Here is a 23,843-nt window from a genome sequence, read left to right on the forward strand (position 1 = left end):
CAAAATCCACACATTTATCACCCTAACTAACTAACTAACTAACTAACTCCACTGATCGGACTGTTCAGCTCTGTTTCAGACTGATACCTCCGGTTCAGGCTGGTCCTCATCCTCAACGCATGCCTTTTTCAGGCACGGAAAATACTTTTCAATACTCATCTGGATTGAAGTACCAAACATTCAGTGGAAGAGTAAAAAAGTGACATAACATTTATTATTTGATTCACAGCTGCTACATATAGTGTTTTGACTTTGACCACCCAACAGCATTTTACCGCAAACTTGCGACTAGTTAACTTTCAATAAGCCGGCACAATCGCTTGTTTGCTAAGAGTCAGGTCGGGACTCCAACATTAACACACTGACAGCATTGTATTCAGAATATAAAATATTTTTATAGCACTTTTTAATGTGTGATTGTGTAAAGGTGTTCATGAGATACCAACCTTTCGTGAACTTGTGAATTTCGCCAGCCGTCTTCACTGCACCAAATAGGGGAGACAGATGCGGTGTGCACGGAGGGGAGGTGCTGTGTGTGTGTGTGTGTGTGTGTGTGTGTGTGTGTGTGTGTGTGTGTGTGAGAGAGAGAGAGACACACGCGTGAGTGACATAGAGACGGAGGGAGAGCAGGGAAAGGAAATGCAGCTGAACGAATAAGCTGCATGTTTTAAATAGCGTAAAAAAAAAAAAGAATAACAAAACGCAATATGTGGCGGCCGGTGTTGATTCTGTGGTGCACCGCCACAAATTAGTCTATGTGTGGGAAACACTGGTAAATAACAGGTTGCGCAACAGTTAATGTTGTAATTTGGCATGTGGATGAGAGAGTGCTTCAGAATTTCAACCATGATTTCAACACACGAATAACTCTCTTGCACACATATTGCCAGCGTGCCATTGGTTAAGGTACCGTGTGCCACCATGGGCACGTGTGCCTAAGGTTGCCGACCCCTGGTATAGTATGTGAAAAAAAAAAAAAAAAAATCACAAAAAAGGTCAAAGTATAGCATGTCGAAAAAAGTCATAGTATAGTATGTTGAAAAAAAAAAAAAATAGTATAGTATGTCGAAAAAAACATAAAAAGGTCATAGTATAGCATGTTGGAAAAAGTCATAGTATATCATGTCAAAAAAAAATAAATAATCACTAAAAAAACTATAATATAGCAGGTCGAAAAAAATCACAAAAAGGTCTTAGTGTAGCAGGTCGAAAAAAGTAATTTATAGTATGTCGAAAAAGGTCAGTATAGTATGTAAAAAAAAAAAGATTGCCAGCGTGCCATTGGTTAAGGTACCGTGTGCCACCATGGGCATGTGTGCCTAAGGTTGCCGACCCCTGGTATAGTATGTGAAAAAATAAAAATAAAAATCAGAAAAAAAAAATCATAGTATAGCAAGTCGGAAACTGTCATAAAAAGTCAAAAGGATGTCATAAAAAGTCAGTATAGTATGTCATACAAATGCCATGAAAATACATAGTATAGTATGTCATACAAATTTAATTAAAATTTCATTGTATGAGAGGTCATAAAAAAAGTCATAAGAAGGTCATAAATGTCGAAAAAAGTCAGTGCAGTATGTTGACAAAAATCACAAAAAAAGTTATTGTATAGTATGTCGAAAAGTCATTTTATAGTATGTCGAAAACATCTCAAAAAAGGTGCTAGTCAAAAGGATGTCATAAAAAGTCAGTATAGTATGTCATACAAATGCCATGAAAAGACATAGTATAGTATTTCATAAAATTTAATAAAAAAGTCATGGTATAGCACATCATAAAAATGTCATAAAAAGTCAAAAGGATGTCATAAAAAGTCAGTATAGTCCATCCATCCATCCATCTTCGTCCGCTTATCCGGTGTTGGGTCGCGGGGGGAGCAGCTCCAGCAGGGGACCCCAAACTTCCCTTTCCCGAGCAACATTAACCAGCTCCGACTGGGGGATCCCGAGGCGTTCCCAGGCCAGGTTGGAGATATAATCCCTCCACCTAGTCCTGGGTCTTCCCCGAGGCCTCCTCCCAGCTGGACGTGCCTGGAACACCTCCCTAGGGAGGCGCCCAGGGGGCATCCTTACCAGATGCCCGAACCACCTCAACTGGCTCCTTTTCGACGCAAAAGGAGCAGCGGCTCTACTCCGAGCTCCTCACGGATGACTGAGCTTCTCCCCTATCTCTAAGGGAGACGCCAGCCACCCTCCTGAGGAAACCCATTTCGCCGCTTGTACCCTGGATCTCGTTCTTTCGGTCATGACCCAGCCTTCATGACCATAGGTGAGGGTAGGAACGAAAACTGACCGGTAGATCGAGAGCTTTGCCTTCTGGCTCAGCTCTTTTTCGTCACAACGGTGCGATAGATTGAATGCAATACCGCACCCGCTGCGCCGATTCTCCGACCAATCTCCCGCCCATTGTCCCCTCACTCGCGAACAAAACCCCAAGGTACTTGAACTCCTTCACTTGGGGTAAGGACTCATTCCCTACCTGGAGAAGGCATTCCATCGGTTTCCTGCTGAGAACCATGGCCTCCGATTTAGAGGTCCTGATCCTCATCCCAACCGCTTCACACTCGGTTGCGAACCGATCCAGTGAGTGCTGAAGGTCGCAGGCCGATGATGCCATCAGGACCACATCATCTGCAAAGAGCAGCGATGAGATCCCCAGCCCACCAAACTGCAACCCCTCCCCACCCGACTACGCCTCGATATCCTGTCCATAAATATTACAAACAGGATTGGTGACAAAGCGCAGCCCTGGCGGAGGCCAACCCTCACCTGAAACGAGTCCGACTTACTACCGAGAACCCGGACACAGCTCTCACTTTGGTCATACAGAGATTGGATGGCCCTGAGTAGAGACCCCCTCACCCCATACTCCCGCAGCACCTCCCACAGTATCTCCCGGGGACCCGGTCATACGCCTTCTCCAAATCCACAAAACACATGTAGACCGGTTGGGCATACTCCCAGGCTCCCTCCAGGATCCTTGCGAGTGAAGAGCTGGTCCGTTGTTCCACGACCAGGACGGAATCCGCATTGTTCCTCCTCAACCCGAGGTTCGACTATCGGCCGAACCCTCCTTTCCAGTACCTTGGAGTAGACTTTACCAGGGAGGCTGAGAAGTGTGATACCCCTATAATTGGCACACACCCTCTGGTCCCCTTTTAAAAAAAAGAACCACCACCCCAGTCTGCCACTCCTTTGGCACCGTCCCCAGACTTCCACGCAATGTTGAAGAGGCGTGTCAACCAGGACAGCCCCTCCACACCCAGAGCCTTGAGCATTTCTGGACGGATCTCATCAATCCCGGGGCTTTGCCACTGTGTAGTTGTTTGACTACATCAGTGACTTCCGCCTGGGAAATCGGCGACAATCCCCCATTATCCTCCAGCTCTGCCTCTAACATAGAGGGCGATTAGTCGGATTCAGGAGTTCCTCAAAGTGCTCCTTCCACCGCCCTATTACCTCCTCCGTTGAGGTCAACAGTGTCCCATCCTTACTGTACACAGCTTGGATGGTTCCCCTTCCCCTCCTGAGGTGGCGAACAGTTTTCCAGAAGCACTTTGGTGCCGACCGAAAGTCCTTCTCCATGTCTTCTCAAACTTCTCCCACACCCGCTGCTTTGCCTCTTTCACGGCAGAGGCTGCAGCCCTTCGGGCCCTTCGGTACCCTGCAACTGCCTCCGAGTCCTCCGGGATAACATATCCCGGAAAGACTCCTTCTTCAGTCGGACGGCTTCCCTGACCACCGGTGTCCACCACGGTGTTCGTGGGTTACCGCCCCTTGAGGCACCTAAGACCCTAAGACCACAGCTCCTCGCGCCGCAGCTTCAGCAATGGAAACTTTGAACATTGTCCACTCGGGTTCAATGCCCCAGCCTCCACAGGGATGCACGAAAAAGCTCCGCCCGGAGGTGTGAGTTGAAAGTCTGTCGGACAGGGCCTCCTCCAAACGTTCCCAATTTACCCGCACTACACGTTTGGGCTTACCAGGTCTGTCCAGAGTCTTCCCCACCCCCCTGACCCAACTCACCACCAGATGGTGATCGGTTGACAGCTCTGCCCCTCTCTTCACCCGAGTGTCCAAAACATACGGCCTCAGATCAGATGAAACGATTATGAAATCGATCATTGACCTTCGCCTAGGGTGCTCTGGTACCAGGTACACTTATGAGCATCCCTATGTTCGAACATGGTGTTCGTTATAGACAATCCATGACTAGCACAGAAGTCCAACAACAAACAACCACTCTGGTTTAGATCAGGAGGCCGTTCCTCCCAATCACGCCTCCAGGTGTCTCCATCATTGCCCACGTGCGTTGAAGTCCCCCAGCAGAACAATGGAGTCCCCCACTGGAGCCCCATGCAGGACTCCAGTCAAGGTCTCCAAGAAGGCCGAATACTCCGAACTCCTGTTTGGTGCATATGCACAAACAACAGTCGGAGTTTTCCCCCACAACCCGCAGGCGTGGGGAGGCGACCCTCTCGTCCCACCGGGTAAACTCCAACACAGCGGCGCCAGCCGGGGCTTGTGAGTATCCCCACACCCGCCCGCGCCTCACACCCTGGGCAACTCCGGAGAAGAAAAGAGTCCAACCCCTATCCAGGAGTATGGTTCCAGAACCGAGACTGTGCGTAGAGGTAAGCCCCACCAGATCTAACCGGTAGCGCTCCACCTCCCGCACCAGTTCCGGCTCCTTCCCCCACAGAGAGGTGACGTTCCACGTCCCCAGAGCCAGCGTCTGCAGCCCGGGTCTGGTCCGTCGAGGCCCCTGACCTTCACTGCCACCCGTGTGGCATCGCACATAGTACAGTTTGTCATACAAAGTCATAGTATAGTATGCCATAAAATGTCATAAAAAGGTAATAATATAGTATGTTATAAAATATAATAAAAAGTCATAGTATGCCATATAAAATAAAATGAAATAAACATTATTAGAATATGCACTATTGCTGCATTTTGTCCTTACCAGCCACCATCTGAGTGCTTCAGGGTCAAAGTTGTTGTTGTTGTTAGGGTCTTGGAGGACGGGCTGCTGTTTGGGGTCATAGCGCCGGCTGAACCATTCTGACCCCCCCAGGTCTGAAATACAAGACTCCGTACAAGCACACGACCTGAAAGAGGACGACACCGAGGAGTCACACATGGACAGAACAGAGTATATTTCTGTGAACATTGTAATATAATACTCCATTTACATTTTTTTTATTGTAATAATACTGCATTGGTAATAAAGTCTGTAAAAAATAAATAAATACGTGAGTAGAACAGAGAATCAAGGTATACAAAGTCCATGACCTCCTGCGTGTTACCTCAGGTCATACTGGGAGTTCTCTACAGGCTTCTCCTCGGCTTCAGGTTGGGTGGTGCTTGGAGGAGGGGGGGTCCTGGGAGGGTCAGGGGTCGGATCAGCAGAAGGCGCCGTGGGTTCAACTACTGCAAACACTAAGAGTCAGTGAACACTGCATCACAGCACTGTAACAGTAGCATCTCTATGATACAATCATCAATACTGCTACTACTTAATACAACTCATGCTAACACTATCATCTCTGATACAATCAAAACACTGCTACTACTAATGATACTACTGCTATTATTATCATTATAATACTGCTACTACTTAATACAACTCCTGCTAACACTATTTACATCTCTAGTATGCAATCAAAACACTGCTACTACTATTGTCTACTGCTACTATTATCCAAATATATGGTCTACAGCTACTGTTAAGAGAAAATGCTAGTTTTATTAGTGCTGCTACACCAGTTGATCTTGATGATACAATCACAACACTACGCCTGCTGCTGCTACTACTACAGCTACCGTTAAAATGTCACACCCACAAAGCTAAGTTCTCAAAATCTCTATCAGAATATAAACCTTTTTATATTTCCTTCCTTTTTTCCTTCCTAATTAGTCTTTATTCCTGAGCAATACTTCTTCTTTTCTTTACAAATTTGGTAAATATTGATCAAACCTGTGACAGAATAAGTTAAAATTGTTACAGCTCTATTAGGCCATTTTGGCAATTTTCTTTATTGATTGATTGATTGATTTTTTTTTTTAGATCTCTTTAGCCTAGTGATGATGACATCAGCTCCTCACCTGTCTCCCTGCTGGTGGGCAGGGCTAATGACAGAGGCAGAAAGAGTCTCCTCCGGATGCTCTGACTGGCGAGGAAGAGGATGACAGTGATCATCAGGGCAACCCACAGCTTCCTCCTAAACAACATGGCTGGACGGACGATGAGTGGGCGGCGGCAAGAGGAAGGGTGTGTTGTTGAGCTGTCAATCAAACACTCTGCCTGCTATGTCAGCATATTTGGACTGGGTTATCTGTTGTCATCTGGACATGTTCCGTTCTGTCATCTCTTCACTCAGCTTCATCTCCATGAAGCCTGAACTTTGTGTCCCGTGCACGTTGTTGCTTTCTGAGGGCAACGGGATCTATGGCCACACCTGGGTCAGGCAGAAAGACACAGTGACATCAGTATTATAAAAAGTGGAAAGTATGTCTGTGTGCTCCAAATGAATAATTATTTACATTATAATACATTACAGAATTATAGTAAAACCCCCTGTAGCTGCGGACTTTTAGCACTAGTTTAATTCCTCACGGTTGGACACATTAATGAAAACTATAAAACCAGACTTGAGGTTTGGCTACCTCCTCAATGTATTGTTGGACTGCTGCAGTGATATATCACTTTATGATGTTACCTGGGAAACTGAGACATGGTGACTCAGTCATTCTGCATTTAGAGATAGGGCTGTGTATTGGCAAGAATCTGGTGATACGATACGTATCACAATACATGGGTCACGATTCAATATATTGCAATATATTTCGATACTGTGCGGCGATATATTGAGATTTTTTTAAGTATAATTTTAGAAAAACTAATATTTAAAAAAAAGACATGATGTTCATAAAAGTCAAAGAAGATTACTGTAGGTTCAGTACACAGAAAATCAAACTGCCAGTTTGGGATTGTGGTTCACAGGTTCTTAGAGAGCTAATTTTTATATGCTTAAGTAGGCCAAAGTTGTTAGCTTCTAGCAAAAAGTCAGGCAGTGCTAGGCACTGTTAGGCAAGGACACTAGTGGTGCGTGTCAGCATAGCCATCTAGCAGTATGGGGTTTAATGACAACATAAACGTGAACCACGGTCTTACATGAATTTTTTTAACGTTAAAAAAATAAATAAAAATCTATATTGCCTTTTTGAAAATCGATCCAGTATTGCAAAATAAAATATCGCGATATTCAAGAGTACAGTTTTTTTTTTTTTTACACCCCTATTTAGAGACACGATCTGTTATCTACAACACACTAATTACCCATAATAAAATAATTATAACAGTAATATCAAAAAGACAAAAAATATCCATAACAAACAAACATATGCGTAAAGGACAATTTGGGTATTTTTCAACCTGGACCCTGTTTTCCCATGCATTTGTGTCTAAGTGACTAATGTGAACAAAGATCTTCGAAATTGGTCGGGCTGGAATGTAATCCTATAAGGCACCATCTTGTACATCCACTAAAAGTGGTTGTTTTTGCCACTGACAGGCTCAGGTTGTTAATATGCGTGTCTGACTACATTATGGAAAAATGGTGAAGTGAAGTTTTATAAGAAAATAAATTATCCATAACAAGCTATTTATAAGAAACTAATTATAACAAACTAGTAATAACAAACTAGTAATACATTATTTGTCAATAACTTTTATAATAAACTAATTAATGACAAGGTATTTATGAACAGATTATCCATATTGAACTACAAACTAATGATCTAAAAAAGTTACTTATAAAAATGAAAACACCAATGATCCAAAAAAAAGCAGTTTATAACAAACAAATTATCCATAACAAACAATTTATAACAAACTAATGATAAAAAAAGCAAAAGCAGTTTATAACAAACTAATTATCCATAACAAACTATAACAAACTAATAATGCAAAAAAGGCTATTTATGGCTACTAATTATCTATAAAAACTAATTATTCATAAACTATTTATAGCACACTTATTATCCATAAAAATGTATTATCCATAACAAACTATGTATGACAACACAGATGAGATCACCAAAGCTTTTCTTGACTCTGAGGGAACTCCAGTCACAACTAGGAAACAGGAAACCAAAATGAGTAACAGTGAGGTTCACCATAAAGAAAAATAAGCATGTATTATAAACAGACATGTTGTTGATGATGAGGATGATTGAAGAGTTTAAAAAAAAAGATGACATCATCAACAACAGCAAACACAATGCCTTCTACCTTGAAAAACACAGGAAGAGGAAACCAGCTTTTTAATTGTTGCTGATGAATGTAGTCACCCTCTTTAACCCTCTTCCTCGCCCTCCACTTCCTCGCTCACCACACCACCCCTCTCCTAATGCAGGAATGTCTCACTGCAGACAGACTCACTCTCTGAATACCAATCAGATCTGGATTCAGTTCAGCTTCTCCTGTTTCAGCTGTCGCTCTCCTCCTGTCTGCTCCAATGTCTCTCTCTCTCTGTCTCTCTCTCTCTCTATCTCTCTCTCTCTCTGTCTCTCTCTCTCTGTGTGTGGGTGTTTGTGAGTGTGTAGTCTGAATCAGCTGACCTGTACGTGTGTGTATGTGTGTTTCTTCACTACTCTGTTGCAACAAATAGTTTGTTGTAACTGCTTCAAACACACACACACACACACACACACACACACACACACACACACACACACAGTTAATAAGATTACTTTTCCTTCTACTAGCAGCTCTAAAGCTCCTTTCAAACCTGCACCTCGTTACAAAAATGTAATTCCAATTTCACGATAGTGTCATGTCTGAAAACATTTCAGCATATTGCACCTTTAACCAATTCTGCAGCCATAAAAAACACAAACAACATGTACAACATGATACAATACAATACAACAAACCATTATATTACCCTAATGGTGTGTAAAACACAACATGGTGTCCCTCACTGCATTTAGTTAAACATTACTCATAAAATAAATAACAAAAACAAATAAATATCAGTGCAGTGATCACAAGAGCAACAATAACTGTGCAAAAGTGCTTTTATCTGCAGGGGTTTTGGGTGACGAATGTGTAAAGGGTATACGCGTGGGGTCTGTGCGGACGTCCGTGTACCGGCAATTTCTTGTGACCATGCACAATGTTTGTGCAGCCTCTGAAAAGGTAACTAGCAACTATGCCTCTTAGCGCCTGTGGGGTCCACAGCTGAACGTGTACGCCACCGTTCTAGATTATAATCAAGCCTTTACTGAAACCACTCGTAGAATCTCTGCAATTACTACCACACCTCCACAACCACTGTAACTGTGATTTCAGAAGCACAAGACTAGAAGAGACAAGTCAGGACAAATACTGATTGATACATCAACACACTCAAACATATTTTACTCTACTTGTATCCTCCCCAGGCTGGAAAGTTTAAAACGGTCAGAATAAAAGCTGGAAAATGTTCATGATAAGAAAGCTAAACTCCTGGATTAGCATCTGTATGTTAGAATGTTAGAACAGAGCTTGACTGTGTGCCATGTTGACTGTGCAAACATGTCCTTGTACAAAGTTCAAAACAGTGATGAGCTGGATGTTAAATGTTCCTTTGAACTTCATTCAGACATGACAGAATAACAGCAGCTGTACTTTACAAACTGAATCTTGTCTTAAAATTGTCAAAACTAACGTGCGATAGAAACGGAGGGCAGAGTAATGTAGAGTAAAGAAAGAAAGAAAGACCATCAGTAATGCTGTTGAGTATTTAGGAAAACCCAAAAGAAAGTCGACTGAAAGTCCTGGTTCTTGTACAGCCATAGACATAACAAGACAATCCTATTTTCTCACATGCTGCATCTACAGCGTTTTGCTAAATATTCATGTATTCATCCATGCAGTTGGCATGGACCTACGTGAAAAAAAGTAGAACGAGGCAAACAAGACGTGTTCAATTTCTGTCTGTGGATCTTTAACCTTGTGCTCCTGCAGTAGTTTTACTCAGCTAGCCATAAGCAACATCCTGTGTGCCGTCCAACTGTGCACAGCTTTGACTGTGCAATATTTAAAGTCCTAAAAGGTTTAATTATGTGTAATTACACATCTTGTCTCTTTAATGATTTTGCACATAACTTACAGTCATTCATCGTATACTTTTAAAGATAATTTTATTAGATTGATTGACTTTTGTTCATAGAATATAGTTCAGCATTCAACACCATTATGCCCTCCAAGCACGTCACCAAGCTCAGAGACCTGAGACCCAAGACCGCCCTCTGTGATTGGATGCTGAACTTCCCGATGGACGAGAGGCTCAACCACTAGGATTGGGCATCGAGAACTGGTTCCAACTTAGAATCGTTCCAATAATTCCAATGGAATCGTTTTTTTTTTTTTATTATTTGAATCGCTTCAAAAATTTGTTTTGGAATCTGATCATTGGTTCCAAATTTAACATGCGTAAGTTTTGGTTACCGTAGCCGCCACCGTATCTCCAAGTGCTTGTTGTATTCCAGCCATGGAGCACAGTAAGCGGCGCTCTAGTATGGCGTATTTTACATAAAAAAGCCCGGTAAAACTGTAAATCACCATTGAATCAAAATAAAATGTTCATCTTATCTGTGAAATAAGCATGTGACCCGTTTCAACACCACCTCTCAAAGAATCGGATCGAACGGAAGAATCAGAATTGGAATCAGAATTGTGTGGTAAAAAAAAAAATTCTCTACAAAGTAAAAATAATTTAACTGAAAGTTGGAACATAAACTTGTAGTGTCATCCAGGGGACTCCTGAATTTCTAAAGTTCAAAAGAAAACAAATTAGAATTTAGTGGGGAGTAATAGAGAGACAGTCAGAGTTTAGAGGAAAGAGGAAGGTTAGTCAGTAGTTATCAGCTGAGTCACAGTATCTGTATGTTATTTTAGGATGTGCGTGTGCGCGCGTGTGTGTGTGTGTGTGTGTGTGTGTGTGTGTGTGTGTGGGAAACCATGTGAAAGCACTCCTTCCTGCTTATCTCTCTCTACCTTCTGTGATCTCTCTGCTGACACCAGAATGGAAACCCAGAAATGTTGCCGTGGGGGACATTGTTTGCCCGTCCAGAGTGAAGAGGGAGGGATAAGACTGGTAGAAGATTGGTCTGTAAGCATTTTAGTTGTTTTTTTGTACCGTTAAAGTTGAGAAAAGATTAAATGAAAGTGGAAGACATGAAACAAAAGTCCCTTTTGTAGGTGAAGCTTGTTGCTGTAAATGAATGGACTTCATATAATTCAGTATTATTGATCTGAAAAAAATAAGGTATTTCCTTTGTTGCGTCACAATACTAAAAACAATCAATGAAACCTAACATATGTTCTCACATGAGAAGACATGTCTTCTACAATTAGCTGTATTTTAATACTGAAGTGTTTTTTCATAAACATTCAAAGGGTCAGTTTAACCAAATTACAAAAAACATTCCCTCTCTTTCCTGATAGGCCTTAATGGTTTCCGTTTAGGTTTTATTTGTCCAGGCTTTTTCTGAGATTTCTGTCACCAATCTACAACAGAGTAGGGCTGCACGATTATGGCCAAAATGATAATCGTGATTATTCTGATTAATATTGAGATCACAATTATATATTAATTTCAGGGACAACATATTCGTATGGCACTTACATGTACATGAACAGAGCACTGCTTTCATTTCCATGTTGTGCTTCATTCCTGCCAATGTACAAATCTTCATCACATCAACATAAGATTTTCAATAACATTCTGATTCACCTGAATTCTGTGAATCTCCTGGTAGCAAAAAATAAAATAAAAATAAAATTACACAAAAATAATTCAACACCGCACTGCTTTCACTTTCACGTTGTTACATTCCTGTTAATGAACAATTCTTTGCATCAAAATAAGACTTGAAATAACTGGTCACTGGTTAAGGGGGGTGCTGCTACACAAAACTTGGACGAATGGTTTGTCACTAATAGCTGGTCCACCTTAAAGGTGAGCCCACCTCAGGCGAGCCTGTGCTCAAGTTGTCGCTAACTTTGGGGCTAAGCCCCTTCACTGCAATCAGCAGATAAGCACGACATGGGAACTTGGCTTGGGTCTTGAGGGGGCACACGTACACACTAGTGGAACAATATCAGCAACATGACCCCTTATGTTAACTATGCCGAGGTACAATCCTGCTTACCATAACCCATAAGGACGTGATCCTTAATTTGATTGTATTGTTGTGATATCCATTAACAAAATCCCGAAATTGATCTTTTAGTATATGCCTTTCCACCATGGATGTTGTTAGCATAATTATTTATCAAAGAATGGACAAAATCACTGGACTTCTCTTAAAAGTTTGTTTACTTGCAGCAAGTAGAGTCAGTTTACAGCACTTCAGCATAAGTACAGAAAGTGACTTAAGGTTGTTCACAACAGTGTCTTTTTAAAGGAGTTGGGAGTCAAGTCAGTTATTCGGGTCATGCAATCAGCAGCTTTTCTTCTTATTCCTGGTCATGCCCGGCATCTCCTCCACATTATGCGCTCTGCCCTCAGGATACATCCTGTGCTCTTTGCAAGGTCACTCAGCCTTCATGATTAACACATGAAAGACAGAAATACTAAGACAGAAATACTAAAACAGCAGTTTGGATGCAAATGGTTTAACAAAGAAACTGAAGCATAACCGTTCTAAGCATAATTCTTTTAACAGATGTGATGAATTGACCCCCTTTTTGGGTAATGCAAATATTAACCTGGTGCATTATGAAATATGTTTGAGGGTTGCTTCTTGCTTGTGCAGTTTACAGCATAGGTTCTCTGAGAATCTCTTTTATTTCCAAGCAAAACTGGTATTGTAACTGAAAATTCCCTAACCTTATCGATATTGAATAGAAAATGTAATCAAATCGGGACCTGTTCCAGTTTCTCAGGGATGAATTTTGAATCTAATGGCGATAGCCAGCCCTATGCATTTGTACTGTTCACTAAAGGCCTGGCCCAGATGAGTCATTTGCACCCTTACCACCTGCTGACAGCTGACCCTCTGTCGCTGAACGTAAACATTTTCAACATGATCTCTTCCGGAGTGCAGCTGAGTGCAGCTGAGTGCAGTGTCACCTCTATTGAGCTCTGGCCTCCTGACAAACACAGCTGCAGCTTCTCCTCTGCTGCAGCTGCTGGTTTATCTCCTTTCTTCTGTTCCATTCTCACAACTGAATGTGAGTTTTGTTTTTACTTTGTAACGGATGTGACTTGAAATGTATTAAAGTATGATCCTCGTGATATAAAGTACTTAAGTAAAAGTAGACTAGCAAAAGGCCGACGCACAGAAACATACTGAACACAGCAAAATAATATGAAGAGGAAATACAGGAAAAGGGTTCCTCATATAGAAACAGCCACACACTACTAGGGATCACTTCTGTACTATACAGTCCATTGTTTTTTTCCCATCCTCCACACTGAGTCATGAAGGACGTAATTACAAAAAATGTTTCCAGGCCCTGACGAGACAGACTGTTACAGGGACTTTAAATAAAACTTAACATCTTCTAGTCAAGTTATTTGCTTGCACACATATAAACTTACAGAGAAAACATTTAGTGAAAAACAGCATGATTCATCACTCTCTCTAAGGAGTCATCCATCTGCTAAAAGTCTGTGTAAGATTCATGGCACAACAGACTTATCGTTTATGTACACACTTAAAGGGAAACTTCACCGATTAGCATTAAGCTTTGTATCAGTAGAAACCTGGTAGTATTTTTGAATGACCATGCTTCCCTCCCTCATGTCCCCCTGAGAGGGGGTACCTCAGATGACGCAAAATGACGATTTTTGCGTCATCTGAGGCTTTTTTGCCCAGAGGCAAAAGACTACAGCCTGTATTAGGAGCCACTTCCGCATAGCCCAAAGGGGGTTGGACTGTCGGCTTTTTCCGGAGATTGCCGAGGAAAAAACGAGTGTCAGCCATCTTGAATCCTCGCTTAGCTTCTCAGCAGGAGCAGAAACTGTTCATCCCGACGGAAATTTTGGGACACGAGCTTTTATTTTGAAAAGTAGACGGGACGGCATGATATGGGACGCTCCAGGCTGCAGCCATACAGTCTTGGAAATTTTAGAACAACAATTATGTGCATTCAAACTACCACACACGTGTACCACCGGGATACATTGGAACACATCGGAGAATATGCAGGACACTTTATTATGGACGCAATACTCGACACACTACGCAAACTTTGCCTGCACGGAGACCAGCGGTGGTGCTCTATTCCTCTGGCCGGTGAGGAGACCTCATCAGCGGGGAGTGTTGAACAAGTGTGCCGGTGGAAAGCTAACGCTAGCCGGCCACCTGTTCCACCAGTCCTGCTTGCAAGTGTCCGCTCATTAAACAAACTGGACTACATCCAACTTCAACGAAACTCCCAACGCGAGTTCAGAGACTGCTGTGCTGTATTTTTGTTGTTGTGGAAATATTGCTGTGGACAATCCAGCCTGCTGTCACCGGGTAAGACTACTAGTGGAGGTGGGCTGCGTTACCCCGGACTGCCTGTTGCAGAAATGGGGTGAATTGTATCCGACTAACTGCTAACTGCTGGTTTGCGACTGTAAAATGCCGACAATTCTAGCTACATCCCACGCAAATGTATGGCTCTGTTTATACTCAATGTTTATACCACAACCCACCAAGAGCTAATGCTAGTAGCTATGTGTTAGCCTTCTTTTATTACATGGCTTGGTTGAATTCTAATGTAGAATGCGGTCTGTTATTTCTTGACAACAGACCGCTGCTAAGGATAACACACCGTTGCCATGCATAGCAGAGCGTTGCCATCAACACAGTTCTGTTCATTCTGGAGCTATCAATCAATCTGCTGAAAGAAGTCCGGATAATGTATCAGCTGTGGCAAAAAAGTATATGTTTTAAATGTGTAACACCACTTGAGCCACGGTGAAACGTTTTTCGTGTATATGGTTGAAATGACAATAAAACACACTTGTTGAGTTGATCGTCTCACTGTCTGTCTGTAAAGGGTAGGCGTGGCTTGGCTGATTCTGATACATTCAGACAAACATTATGCTGTATGTAATGAGGACGTCTACGTTATCCGCTGGTCCTACAATAGTTTATGCCATATGTCATGATGTACTTTTTGTTATACAGTAAATGTTCTCACCAAATGTATTAGGATTCATCCTCTGGGAACATTAATGTCTGTACAGAATTGCATGACAATCCAACAAACATTGCCATCCCGAGAGCCACGTTGCCAGTCAAGTCAATTTTATTTAAATATAGCCCAATATCAACAACTTTGCCTTAAGGGGCTTTACAATCTAGCATGGCAATGACACCCTGTGTCCTTTTTGATCCTCGATTTAGGTAAGAGTAAACTCCACCAAAAAAACCTTAACAGGGGAAAAAATAGAAGAAACGCTAGCATGGCTAAAACTCCATCATTGCCATTAATCAGATTAAGCCCTGCTCATTGATTATCCACTGTGGCCTGATACAACCAAAGATGTTAAAATGGAAACATTGGTATAGGTTATATGACCAAACCTCTGATGGTTGAGAAATGTATCTAGTGGTGTATATCATTATATTGCTCAAACCTATAAACTTAAAAAGCAGAAGCAAAATCCACAGGCAAGGCAAGGCAAGGCAGCTTTATTTGTATAGCACATTTCAGCAACAGGGCAATTCAAAGTGCTTTACATAAAACATTAAAGAGCAGTTAGAAAACAATTTAAAAACAATAATAAACAAATTAAAAACATTAAAAGACAAGAATAAAATTGATAGTGCAGTATAAGAATAAAAGTTACAGTGCAGTTTAAGAAATTAAAGTTAATAAAATAGATTATTTAAAGAAAAGCAACATCAAAAAGATAGGTCTTTAGCTTAGATTTAAAAGAACTGAGAGTTGCAGCGGACCTACAGGTTTCTGGGAGTTTGCTCCAAAGATGTGGAGCATAAAAACTGAACGCTGCTTCCCCCTGTTTAGTTCTGACTCTGGGGACAACAAGTAGACCTGTCCCAGACAACCTGAGAGGTCTAGGTGGGTCATAATGTAGTAGCAGATCATTTAGTGATTTATAAACCAGTAAAAGTATTTTGAAATCAATTCTTTGAGGCACTGGAAGCCAGTGTAGAGACTTCAGTACTGGAGTGATGTGATCCACTTTCTTGGTTTTAGTGAGGACTCGAGCAGCAGCGTTCTGAATCAGCTGCTGTCTGATTGATTTTTTAGGGAGACCTGTAAAGACACCGTTACAGTAGTCAAGTCTACTGAAGATAAAAGCATGGGCAAGTTTTTCCAGATCCTGCTGAGACATAAGTCCTTTAACCCTTGATATATTTTTAAGGTGATAATAGGCTGATTTTTTAATTATGTTAATGTGGCTTTTAAAATTTAGGTCTGAGTCCATGACTACACCAAGATTTCTTGCTTTGTCTGTTGTTTTTAACATTGTCGTCTTAACAACAGTCTTCTCCTTGTATTCAGGTCTGCATGAGTGTTTAAGTTTCCATGAAGACGGCCAAAACAGGTCATTGTTATTTCTGTCAAGTGTCACTGACCAGAAGTTGTGTGGAAAATGTGTCGAGCTGAAGCTTCAAGTGGAGCTCTGGAATGGTTAGAAAGGACCAAAGGAAAAAGTTACACACACACACACACACACACACACACACACACACACACACACACACACACACAGTTAAAATACTGACTCACAGACTCTTGCAGTACGTGCTATCTGAGACTAATACTACTACTAGACAGCTAGCGTTTAAAATATTTACTGCAGTCCAAATTCAAAATACTGGAGAGAGTCGTATCCCCCGGCCCCTCCTCCCCAGACTTGAAGTTCACAGATGTTGCCAGGCTGAGACCGCAGCATCCAACAATGTTGCTTGATAGTGGTGTGCAATACTGCAAAATTTGGTATCGATCCGATACCAAGTAAAAACAGGGCCAGTATCACCGATACAGGTACTCTTTAAAAAGGTCCCATAGCATAAAAACTTTGAGGTTTTTTAACATTAATATGCGTTCCCCCAGCCTGCCTATATGGTCCCCCAGTGGTTAGAAATGGCGATAGGTGTAAACCGAGCCCTGGGTATCCTGCTCTGCATTTGAGAAAATGGCCGATCTGGAATCTTCCCTATATGATGTCATAAGGGGAAAGGTTACCTCCCCCTTTCTCTGCTTTGTCCACCCAGAGAATTTGGCCCGCCCATGAGAAAGAGAGAGACATCATGGCTTGCAAACAAGCGAAGAATGGCAGTTAGTCAAGGCCACACCCCCACCCTCCACCTTGCCCCCCTCTCTCCTCCTCAATCACATTTAAAGCTACAGACACAGAAATGGCACATACTAAGGAAAGCTCATTGTGGGACTGGCTCTAGTGGTTGTAATTCTGCACCAAGGCTGAATTTCTGGAAAGAGACTTCAGATACAGTATTAGGGGACCACTGAGGCCTATATAAAAGCATCCATAAAGCAGCATGTCATAGGACCTTTAATAATTAAGGTGGATGCATCATCAAATTGCTAAATCTGAATGAATTTTCATGACCTTTAAGTGGTTTTGTGATTTTTCTTTGGGATTATTAATAAGTTTAAACCCAGGACAGAATTTTCATATGCTTGTATAAATTTGTTGCGTTAACACTGCATCTTACAGCCTTTTTACAAATTATACAGCTTGCTGTGGTTTCATTTTTGGCAAAGTTAGAAGCAAAGTGTGCCTGCACTGTGACAGGAGCGGCACTTGAAAGCAGCGGCACTTACACAGACAGCCAGGTCGCCTCTTTGATGAAACCACAGCAGTGCATACTGGAGAGAAACTAAAACTAAAGTATTTATCTCATTACACTGGTATTGATCAATATAAATACCAACGTTGGTATAGATATTATAGATATTTGGATCGATCCGCCCACCACTATTGCTTGACGCATGTCTGACATAGCCAGACATTACTCCACAGCACAGCGGAGTAGCTAACGTTAGATGCTGGCTATATTGACAGTCATAAAAGCCCATGCTCACGGGAAGCTCTGTGCCCAACTGACAGACACACTTTCTCGGCTTAGAATTACGGTAGGAACTGCTAAAAAACCCACAACCTCACCGTCCTCTCCACCCGCCTGACAGACACACTTCCTCGGCTTAGAATTACAGTAGGAACCGCTACAAATAACACTACCTTGCCGTCCTTATCCACCCGGCTAAAATACACACTTTATTGGCTAAGAAATAAGGCAACAATTGCTAAACACACTGCAAACTCATGGTCCTCTCTTCCTGATTTACAGCCTCCCTCCCTTTGCTTAAAATAACTCATTGTCGGCTACAGCCGCTGAACAGGCTACACGTTGTAAACAGCTGTGGCCCGCTTGCCTGGTCCTCCGGTCACGTTAGCTAACGTTAGCAGTTATAGCATGTTAGCATGCTGGCATTAGTCACTTTACTGGCGAGTAACCAACTCGAAGAACTATATAATTCAATATGAGTATACAAATGTTGAAATGACATAAAATGCCCGTCCCATGTAGCCGTGATAAATTAGCCTGAAGCTAATGCTTACTTGTTCAGGAGAAAATTGGCCAACTCTGTGTCCTTTTGGGCTCTAAGCTGTCTCAATCTTTCAAATACATCTCCAATATTTTTTGTAAGTTTGTAAATTCTATTGTATTGTTATACTGTATATTTAATAGTATGTTTTTTTATATTTCTTACTTTCCTTTCTGTTTTTATTTCTTTATATTTTAAGTGAGTGTTGTACTTTTGTGTTGTACGTAATTCCTTATTTGTGTACGCAAACCTGGCCAATAAAGCTGATTCTGATTCAACAAGAGTTCAGATTTAGCATCAGGCCTCTTTAATTACATCTTGCAAAATACAGAGAAGGAGGGTTGACTCGCAGACCACACAACCTGTCTCTCTGTAATTACATATCCAGTTTCAGATTTCAACCTAAATATCATACACAGAGTCACCCATCACATCGATCACTACAGTAACACACACACACACACACACACACACACACACACACACACACACACACACACACACACACACACACACACACACACACACACAAAGAAGTAGTATACAAATATTACCTACACACAGCAAAATAGATATAGTCAAAATTCATCCCTGAGAAACTGGAACAGACTTAAAAATTAAAAAATAAATAATAAAATGTTCACCACAAAGCAAAATGTACAAATAAATAATTAAGTCACAAATATTCACTATAGAGGATTGAAAAGAGCACAGTGTATCCGTTAGAAATATTACAAGAAAATTGTAAGAATAATGCAGAAGAGGAAAATAGGTCCAATAAGGTTGAAAAAAGACCCAACAGAGATACATTATACTACAAAATGATCATGAGAGTACTATGGAAGATTACATTGAAGTACAATAAGGTCAAAATCCTACAGAGAACAGGAGTGTTATGGTCAAATACAATAAAGTCAAAATAGACCAACTAAGTTGTCTAGACCTTGGATCAACAAAGAAATTGTCAACTTTATTAATAATTGATTAATCGTTTTAGTCATTTTTCAAGCAAAATTCTCTGATTTCAGCTTCACCAATGTGAGTCTGCTTGTTTTACATCGTTTGTAAAATGAATATCTACAATCACAATCAAAGAAGTACAATCAGGTTGGCAAAGACTATTTACAGTAAATTACCATAAAGTACAATTAAATGAACACAGACAAGAAACTGCTAAGTCATAATAGAAACATTGTAGGAGATATTATATCATAAAGAAGATGTACTAAATAGTATTTCTATAATATGAAATACTATTTAGTATTTCTATAATATTTCTACAGTGCTTGTATAGAATCACATACTGTATAGTGCAGTAATATTTCCAGTTTGTTTGTGGGGTCTATCTTTACTTTTTTGCTACTCCTTATAACATTTATTAATTTCATGGTAGCCTGTAGTTATAACTGCTCGGTTTCCTTGTGCTGCTGTAAGGCTAAATTACCTCTTGAGGATCAATAGTTTGGTCTTAAGTGTTTCCGAAGGGAAAGTGTAGGAGATAAAATAGTGATAGTGTGCGATAAAATCAGTACAACAAACTTGCAAGTATCTCAGGAAAATTAGGATGTTATAATGAAGGAGTCCATGATAATAAAAATACAGTAGAGTACAGTAAAGTCTAAATAGACCCACCTGTGTGAACCACAAATACACTATAGAAATATTACAGGTACTTATATGTACACTGTAATAATATTACAGAAACACTATGGTTGTGGTATATAAGATCAAAACAGGCCAACTAAGATCCACAGACATCCTGTTGAAATACTACACAGGGGTACTATAGAAAAAAATGGCTGACCAAGTACAGCATTGTTTTATGAGATGATAATACAGTCTAGTACATAAAGTTAACACTACAGGCATACAGTAGGTATAATGGTTAAAGTATTGAAGATGTAATAACAAAATCAAGACAGACATTTAGAAGGTATAATAAAGTACACCTACAATAACAAAGAACTAAAAAATAACTGGGAATTGTATGAGATAAACACTATAAAAAAGATAGGCCTAAATGTGGTATTTAGTCAGGTTCTGTGAACTACAGATAAACCAAAGAAATATCAGAAGTACTTGATGTTAGGGTTAACCCTAACGCTGTAAGAATATTGCATCATGATAGATTACAGTGAAGTTAATTACATCATAAAGGCCAGCTATGTTCCACAGAGGCATTTAAATTGTATGAATAGGCCTACTATACAAACAACTGACAGCCCAACTAATATTACATGAGTCGAGTATAATGAAGGTAGCCTACTGTAAAACAGGCTATAACAAACTGTATAACGGTAAACTGTAGCCTAAGAAACGCTGTAAGAAAGTTGGCCTGCAATAAGATAACTACAGGCTACGCAGCTAACGGAAATTGCAGCAACCAGAAACACAGTAGAGTAGTAACAGAGTGGCAGAATGGGGGTGGAGACTCTCACTTTTAAACATTATTACAGAAATGCTATAGGAAATAACATTAAGGTCACCGCGGGCCCAACGGACACACTATACGAATATTACAAGAATGTCATAGGAAGTTGTTAGAGAAAGCAGCGTAGAGACAGAAAGCCTGCAGACAGTCTGTCCCCCCTCTGCTCCCTTCCCCGTCCCTTCCCTCTCTCTTTCTTATCTGTCTCGCCCTCCTTTTACTTCTCACGCAAAACTACAAGCAGAAACAAGAGTGGAGCAGCTCAGGCTGCCCGCAGCAAAATGAGCTGAAAGCTGCATGAAAGTTAGGTGGAAACTTTCCCCGAAGTGTCCAAGCGACGTTTCCACCATGCTGCCACACACACACACACACACACACACACACGCGCGCACATACGGAGCTGTATCAGGGTGTACCAGACACACACACACACACACTGACCCGGTAAACAGCCGGTTAAAGGGCACAACACTCCGTTTAGAACAAACAAGATGACTCACATGAAGAAGCAACGGCCCGGTGGTTCTCTTCTTCTCTTTGTGAAGCTGCGGAGTTGAGGGCATGATGATGCGGAGCTGAGACGCCCCGCCCACCCTAGAGGGGATTTTTCTTTTTTTTTTTTTTTTATTGGAATGTGGGTTTTCAGTTTAAGTTTTACTTTTAAATAAATGTAGCTTTTACAGGTAGTCAAAAGTCTATTTTTTCAAGTGTTTTGTCGTACAATATCACAACATGGCATGTCAACCGATCAGTAAAGCAGCTGGCAAGGGTCAATCAGTAAATTAATCAGAAGCCTTATTAGTTGTAATATTCAGTGTCGTTGTGGTGCGTGTGAACGTTTTGATGTTTTCACAAGCTGCAGGATGAGATAAAGACCTGTCACCTTTTGTGGACAATACAGTTTGCTCTTTTTAAATGCTCTCCAGGCTCCACTGTGGGCCCTTTATTCCTCCTCCACTGTCATCTGATATCTGAAGCTGAAACACCTCGATAATCTGAACTTTTTTAATTTTTTCTGGAAAAGCTCAGGGTGAACTCTCTCTTACGCTTCACTCTAACACTTCAGATCCCTGTTGTGGCATACGGCATGTCTTAGTATCTTCTGTTGTTTACGTATGTTCCAACCAGTGTGTGTGTGTGTTTATACGGCCATATATTTAAACTATAGTATGTGTCAATGCATGTCTCATTATAACATGTCACATACAGTTCATGTACATATCCTATTTCAAAGTATAGACGTATTTCAAAGTATAGACACAAAAAACAAAAACAAAAAACATAAAAGCTGAGATAAATTAGATATGGATATTGTTCCTTATGTTAATTAAACATCTATCCTGTAAGAAGACTATTTCGTCTTATATCAGCTAGTGCATGTGATGTTAATCAACCAAATGCTGTAGGGCATACTGTATTTTTGCCAGCAAGCAATGCTACATGGAAGTTCACAGAAAGGAAGCCCATGGAATTAAATAAAAAATAGCTAAAAGATAGTGAAAGATAAATAAGTAAAATACATAGTTTTAATGTATTTCAACATGTTAATAGTGGTAAAACAAAAAATAAAAAACCATTTGCTACTTTTTACTATGTGAATAAAGGTTAAAGTGAAATGCTTTATATTTCATTTTAGTTAATAATCTATATTATTTGTTGTATTGTATTGTTATGTATTTAGTTATAGTTTGGATTTGTTTGATAACCTTTAACAACATGTTGTCATATTTGGGGGTTTCACATGTGTAGTTGTAAACAGACGTGACAGAAGCAGGTGAGTATCAGAGTTTATTTCCAGCTTTAACAGTAACATACCATTAATAATCTAATGTAACTACAAAGCATTACAGAGTACTAACAGAGTCATCAGCACAGTAGGTGATCATCAGGTCCATCAGGTTAGTAGCAGAGATGTTTGTTAGTCACAGTGATGTTTTAAGCCACTTACATTGCAGATAAAGAGCATTCCCCTAAATAAATGTTTCATCACATTCCAGCAGCAACACTTTAGTTTAAGACAATAAACAGCAAAGTCACTTTAAAGCTACAGTTGGTATCTTTCATAAATAATGTTTTGTTTTAATACTTGCTCAAACTGTCACTAAATTAGGGTGGTGCTTGGTTTTGGCTCGACTGTTTTCAATATGGTGGGCGGGTTCCCATTTTACAGCCAAACGTCACACTAAAATATGTATTTGAATACATTTGAGGTGAGAAATTGGCAATGCTGAAACAGAATCTTGATTTATATGTGATCAGCGCTGCCTGGTGCCTCTAATTGCTTGTTTTCGTTCGGGCGTGGTGGAAACTTGCAAATGCCATTAGGAGAACATAGGGGAAGGCAGAGGAAGAGGGTTTTTTTCCACAGAGAATCTGCCTCATGTCAGGATATAGTGACAGTTTCAGAAAATGACTAAAACATTTCAATAAAAGCTACCTACTGAACCTTTAACATTGTGTTCAAGCATGCATATCTGAGAATTAACAGTCGGCTCCCCCACAGTGTTTTTCTATTCACAATAGAAAACACAAAACTTAAATGAAACCCCCGAAGATAAACAATAAGCAACATGGATATTATGAAATGCAGAATGTAAGGTATATGTCCTATTTAGTAAATAAACTAATATGGCCATTAACCTATTAACTGTTAAACCTATTAACCTGGAGTGGCTTTGTCCTGTTTGGGGGCAGCAGAGTGAGTCAAACAACTGAGTCAAATACAAAGCGCCCTCTACAGGAGCTCAGCTGTACCGCAGGGGGGCAGTTTAGAGGCTTAGGGTTGTATATTTTTGTCCTGAAGTGAAATGTTGGTGTCAGC

General features: G+C 40.7%; 1 protein-coding gene across 3 annotated transcripts in view; it reads right to left on the reverse strand.

The window, feature by feature from the left end:
• st3gal8 (ST3 beta-galactoside alpha-2,3-sialyltransferase 8) overlaps positions 1–21,603 on the reverse strand; it is a 46,222-nt gene extending 24,619 nt beyond the window's left edge. Inside the window, exons 1-4 of one of the 3 annotated variants that reach the window (XM_028576581.1) lie at positions 21,523–21,603; positions 6,108–6,460; positions 5,309–5,429; positions 4,966–5,110 (exon numbers count right to left, since the gene is read on the reverse strand). In XM_028576581.1, the coding sequence (XP_028432382.1) occupies positions 4,966–5,110; positions 5,309–5,429; positions 6,108–6,234 (393 nt within the window). In that variant the 5' untranslated portion in view covers positions 6,235–6,460; positions 21,523–21,603. Of the gene's footprint in view, positions 1–4,965; positions 5,111–5,308; positions 5,442–6,107; positions 6,461–21,522 lie in introns of all 3 variants that reach the window. The other 2 variants (XM_028576580.1, XM_028576579.1) reach the window with 2 other exon arrangements.
• Positions 21,604–23,843: the final 2,240 nt, after the last annotated feature.

Source organism: Perca flavescens, chromosome 4 (genome assembly GCF_004354835.1).
Source record: "Perca flavescens isolate YP-PL-M2 chromosome 4, PFLA_1.0, whole genome shotgun sequence".
Lineage (NCBI taxonomy): Eukaryota > Metazoa > Chordata > Actinopteri > Perciformes > Percidae > Perca > Perca flavescens.